This window comes from Lepus europaeus, chromosome 5 (assembly GCF_033115175.1).
Source record: "Lepus europaeus isolate LE1 chromosome 5, mLepTim1.pri, whole genome shotgun sequence".
NCBI classification, from domain to species: Eukaryota; Metazoa; Chordata; class Mammalia; order Lagomorpha; family Leporidae; genus Lepus; species Lepus europaeus.
Window position 1 is genome coordinate 117,061,024 of NC_084831.1, and position 6,050 is coordinate 117,067,073.

Below are 6,050 nucleotides of genomic sequence, written 5' to 3' on the forward strand. Positions count from 1 at the left end.
GAGGAAGGGAGTGGGAGTGGGGGTAGGAGGGTGGGTATGGTGGGAAGTATCATCATGCTCCTAAAGTTGTAATTATGAAATGTGTGAAGTTTGTATTCCTTAAATAAAAGGTTTCTGGAGAAAAAAGAAAAAGAAGAAAAATCTTATTTGCATGGAACTTACACTTACTATACTGCTGAAGCCATAATCTTACTCTTGTCTATTCAACCACTGTGAAAATGTAGAGGGAAAATATAAGAGGAAATGATAAAAGACATAAATTGAGAGAATTTATCTGAAAGGTGGGAAACTGGGAAACTGTTTTAGTATAACTTAGAGACTAGCCAACAATATAGTCTAGCATGTAACAGGAGCTTAACAAAAGTTTAATAAATATGTCCCTTCCTTTTTTGGGGTTTCCTCATGTGTAAAATGAGACTGAATGCCTTGTTTCCCATTTGAACATTCATTGATATCTACTTACTTATTAAGTCACCAGGGTATATTGGGTAGCATTCTTAAAAACAGATGGACCTACAAGTAGGGCCTGTCACTGAAGTGGGTGGTAAGCCCAGATCTCACTGAGCTCAGGTCCTGAATTTCAGAAGGGCCTTAAAACTAAAGTTATTTTATTGTTACAAGTAAATGAAATCAGCTACACAACCACAGAAATACCCCTTATGTAACTGTACCACTAGGGAATTAACACTTAAAATAAAGCTTGTAACTAGTCTGGGGGAAAAAAAAAAACAAAGATGTCTCCAAAGAGTTTCCACATCAAGGATTCAAATTTTACTAGTTTTGGAATTAAACACTCAAAATGCCATGGCCTAAGTAAAACCAAGAAAAAGATATTTAGTTTCTTGAAATATTACAATTTAGTTTTGGAGATTAATCATCCCCTAGCACTGTGGAAATCCCTATTGTTAAAGCCTTGGGGGGTAGAGGAAGGCATCCAGGGACTGGAATCAGGGCATAGCAGGGTAAGCCACCCCTGCAGGGCCAGCATCCCATATGGTTGCCGGCTAGTTTGATCCATCTCCCAGTTTCAAGAATGCAGAAATATCTACTTCTTAATTTTGAAGAAAACAGAAAATTCAGGTTGGTGCCACAGATCTACTGCAAAAGAAGTATGCAAATAGAGGTTCCTTTCGACATGTTAATTGTATTTCAACTGCTGAATAAAATATATTTAATACTTCTTTCTAAAATTTATTTCTTTATTTGAAAGGCACAGCATCAGAAGGAAAGGGGCTAGGTGAGATGATCTTCCACCTGCTGGTCCACTCCCCAAATGGCCTTAACAGTCAAGTCTGGGCCAGATCAAAGCCAGGAGCCAAGAACTCCATCCTGATGTCCCATATGGCAGTGGGGACCCAAGCACTTGAGCCATCATCCACTGCACATCTGGGTGCAATAGCAAGAACTTGGATCAGAAGCAGCAGCTTAACCCACTGCCCCACAACACTGTACCCTATCTAGTAATTTTTGAAGAGGTCTTTGCAGTAAACTATAGTCTTGACATCTTAATTTTACAATGCTTAAATTTCTACTTTTCTATATCTCACAAAGGCAATTAAAGGTAACATGAATTTTGTTAATTGATGATTTTAAAAGATTAATTTTATTTTATTTGAAAGGCAGAGTTAGAGAGAGAGGATGAGAGAGAGAGATCTTCTGCCCACTAGTTCACTCCTCAAAAGGCCGCAACAGCTGGAGCTATGCCAGGCTGAAGTCAAGAACCAGGAGCTTCCTCTGAAGCTCCCACATGGGTGCAGGGGTCCAAACACTAGGGCCACTCTCTGCTGCTTTCAAACGCACATTAGCAGGGAGCTGGATTGGAAGTTAAGCAGCCGGGACTGGAACTGGCACCCATATGGGATGTCAGCATCACAGGCGGCAGCTTAACCCACTACACCACAACAATGGCCCCTAATTCACGATTTTAAAACCATAATTTATATAGGTAAAAACTATACATAAAAAAATTTCCTGTCAGCCTTACAAACCCAATGCTCCCTACTTTACCTTCTATTTCATTCTCCATCCACAAAAAAAATGTACATAATAGCACAAAAAGAGTTCTGGACTAATGAGAAACTTGAAGGAAAAATCTACACTCACTTATTCACATCTTTGGTTTGCACATTGACTTGTAAACCAAAGCAAACCTAATCTCTTCCCAAGTAGTCTTTTAGCCAGTGCATTACAAACTGCACATCCCATTTAAACAATGTTTCTCAAGCTTTAGTAATCCATAGGTAAGAAAAATATAGCCCAAGATTTCCTGAGCCACCTATCCACCCACTTCTACCTGCCATTGGTAAGCAGAACTAGTTAAAATTGATAGAACATGACAAATTATCAATTCATGCAGAAAAAAGTCATCATCACATTAGAAAGTATTACTTCAATACAACTCTTAGAGACAGGATATCAGATCTTACTCTTCCTCTGATCCAGTACCATGTCAAGCCAGAATGAAAAATACAGAAGAGGGGCCGGCGCTGTGGCGCAGCAGGTTAATGCCCTGGCATGAAGCACCAGCATCCCATGTGGACGCCAGTTCTAGTCCTGGCTGCTCCTCTTCTGATGGCCTGGGAAAGCAGTGGAAGATGGTCCAAGTCCTTGGGCCCCTGTACCCGCATGGGAGACCCAGAAGAAGCTCCTGGCTCCTGGCTCCTGGCTCCGGATCAGTGCAGCTCCAGCCGTTGCAGCCAACTGGGGAGTGAACCAGTGGATGGAAGACCTCTCTCTCTCTGCCTCTCCTTCTCTCTCTGTGTAACTCTTTCAAGTAAATAAATAAATCTTACAAAAAAAAAATATATATATATATATAGAAGAACCAGGATCCCTAAAGACACTGAAAAATGACCAGCAATCTTTAAATCATATTCCAAATACAATTAACATGACCAAGCACTGTTATTAAGTCTAAGGATTAACTAAATTGAACCTTAGAAGAGTGAATTATTTAAAAAAAATCTTTTGTAGACATAATGTAAAGATAAATCAAGAATTGTAGGGAAACTTAACCAGTAATCCAGCAAAAATACAAACTAGAAAAAAATTTAAATAGGTATCATGTCCACAGTCCCTAAGATGATTCTAAGTAAAGGTGTGCTGAGGCAGTGAAGAATTCTGACCTGAAAACCATTTACTTTCTTTTCACTGGGCACAGTACATTTCCACCCAATGTCCCTCTATTCATGGATCTCGTTTCCCAAAATGCGATAGGCTACTCAAAAACCTACAACACAGTTACAAGAGTATTTCAAAAAGTTGATGGAGGGGCCAGCACTGTGGCATAGAAGGTTAAGCCTCCACCTGCAGCGTTGGCATCCCACATGGGTGCTGGTTTGAGTCCCGGCTGCTCCACTTATGATCTAGCTCTCTGCTATTGCACCTGGGAAAGCAGCAGAAAATGGCCCAAGTCCCTGGACCTCAACATTCACGTGGAAAACCCAGAAGAAACTCCTGGCTCCAGATCAGCTCAGCTCTGACCACTGTGCCCACACAGGGAGTGAATCAGCAGATGGAAGACCTCTCTCTCTAACTCTATCCTAACTCTGTCTTTCAAATAAGTAACTAAATCTTAAAAAACAAACAAACAAAAAAGTGTCTTTCAGGGGAGCTGGGATTAACAAGGATTCTGCACCAAAAACATGTTTTTGTTTTTGTTTTTTTTTTTTTTAACATTTATTTTATTTATTTGAAAGAGAGAGGTAGAGACAGAAAGAGAGGTCTTCCATACACTGTCTCACTCCCCAGATGGCCGCAATGGCCAGAGCTGGGCGGATCCGAAGCCAGGAACCAGGAGTGTCTTCCAGGTCTCCCGCATGGGTGCAGGGGCCCAAGGACTTGGGCCATCTTCCACTGCTTTCCCAGGCCATAGCAGAGAGCCAGATTGGAAGAGGAGCAGCTGGGACTAGAACTGGCGCCGCAGGCTGTGCCACAGCGCCGGTCCCAAAAACATGTTTTCTTTTAAGACATGTAAGCTGATATTGATCAGCAAATGAAAATATGGTCAAGAGATTTTCATTCAGATGGCTGTTGTTTAAAACAAAACAACCCCACCCACAGCTGGGAAAAAGCTTCTGACATATGCCCTAAAACTTGTTTACCCAGACCACTTCTTAATAAGAGAAATGCTTTACAACTGGACTAGGGTTATATAAGTATTTTGCAATGTGTGATCAGTTTAAAATCTTGTTTATTTACTCCCTAGTTCACAGATAGATTATCTTACTACAAGGTCAGGTTTGCCATAACAGCATTTTTCCAATTTTATAGTTTCAGCTCATCACTCAGGACTTCCTCCAAGGAATTTTAGTCATTAATTTCATATCCTTTTCCTTTTAAAAATAATTTACAAGTTTTCTAATGATATTGGCATGTGCCAAATCATTTCTTAAAATAGCTCTGCTCCCAGAAACATGGAAAGACAGTAAATTTCAGCGATTCAACTATGATATCAAAACTTGAGTGTTGCAAAAATAGTATTACCTTTCCAGACATGAAAAAAAAAATAAAGTTCAAGAAATTACACACAGAGATACACACAAACACATCTTCAGCCCTTTTTAAGGCTATCAAAGATTTGGATTTCTGGGAAAGGATAGCTTTTATTTTGCAAGGGAATGGCCAAGGTCAGCAAGATAAACTAGGCACCCTAAAATGAAATGCTTCCTAAGGATAAGTATCTATAACAGAGCGAAAAGGACTGGTACGAAGAATCAAAGATTTGCCATCTCCAGACCCGGCACAGCAAGCTCCACCCCCAACACTTGGACATGACTCGTTAAATCTTTTTAATGTTCACTGAGAAATGGCATGGAACTAAACTTCGCAGAAAGAATGGTAACTGCTTCGACCTAGGCCTCACGAGATTTAAACCCGGGATTCTGGACGAAAGATCTCTCCGGACCCACAACCATTACAAAACTCTGCCCTGTCATTAGCTCAAGACACTAAGGCCCTTTTAACACATCAAGTTTCAAGGTATAGCCCCCGAGTGGGAAGGGGGGGGGGGGGGACCGGAGATACAGCCTACAGAATCTGAGCGTACAGTCACACGATTTTAAAACTTAAAACCAAACGCTACGATGTTTGCAAACAACCTCCCACAGCAACGAACGCCCGTGTTTATGAATCTGAACTACTTCTAAAGTGCACCGAGCCACTCTGCCCAGTTATTCGACATCCAGCAGCCTGCGGGGCCAGCGGGTTAAAAGAGGACCACATCACAGACCACAACGCCGCCGGCGGAGCGGAGGCGGGCCCGCCGAGCTCCAACCCGGCTCCCGCAAGGAACCCCCAACTCCCACCCGCCCGCTCCCTCCCTCCGGCTCGGGGCTCCCCGGTTCCCGGGCCCCTCCCCCAGGTCATCCCCTCCCCCACCTCTCCCTGGCCGCCCACTCCCGCCCCAGCTACCGACCCTCTGCCCTAGATCTCCTCACTTGTCAGCCCCTTCAGCCCCTCCCCCTTCACAGGCGCCCCAGTCCTCCGTCTCCTTACCAGGGTTAGCAGTAGTCGCCGCCATGGCCCTAGATGCCACCGCCGCCGCGCCACCCCCCCCCCCAGTGGGAGGAGCCGCCGCCACCGAACGCGGGGGGGCGGGGAGGGACGAGCCACTCCCCAGCAGCGGCGCCCTACTGCCGCCACCGCTACCGCGGAATCCAAGATGGCGGCTGCGGCAACCCCCGCCGTCCCCAGCCCCGGCGGTGGCTAGGCCACGCCCCCTCGGTGGGCCGGGTCAGGCCTCGTCCGGCCTCCTCTGTGGGCACGGGCCAATGGAAACGCCAAGCCGACCAGGGGCGGGGCTGGTCAGTGCGCTAGGCCGTCCACTGGAGAGAGAGCGAGGAAGAAGTCCAGCTGTCTCCGTAATCCTGCCTTCCTTGCGTCAGAAGTCGGTGACCAAGTGACATCAGTGAAAAACAAAGTGTGTATTTTACTAAAAAGCTTCTCTTAGTGGTGGATTCAGCCGTGAGGTCCCCCTGCAGACTACTTTTGTGAATCGTCCTTAGGGATTCTAATACTTTTAACTTCTCATGTGATTTGTAGTCCTTTTT

The 6,050-nt window shown here is 44.5% G+C and overlaps 1 protein-coding gene across 3 annotated transcripts in view; it reads right to left on the bottom strand.

Annotated features, from left to right (window-relative positions):
- The window catches only part of ARNT (aryl hydrocarbon receptor nuclear translocator), a 74,045-nt gene extending 68,434 nt beyond the window's left edge, over nt 1–5,611 (bottom strand). Inside the window, exon 1 of one of the 3 annotated variants that reach the window (XM_062192196.1) lies at nt 5,497–5,611. In XM_062192196.1, coding sequence (XP_062048180.1) covers nt 5,497–5,521 — 25 coding nt within the window. In that variant the 5' untranslated portion in view covers nt 5,522–5,611. The remainder of the gene's footprint in view (nt 1–5,496) is intronic. The other 2 variants (XM_062192195.1, XM_062192197.1) reach the window with 2 other exon arrangements.
- Between the last annotated feature and the right edge of the window lie 439 nt (nt 5,612–6,050).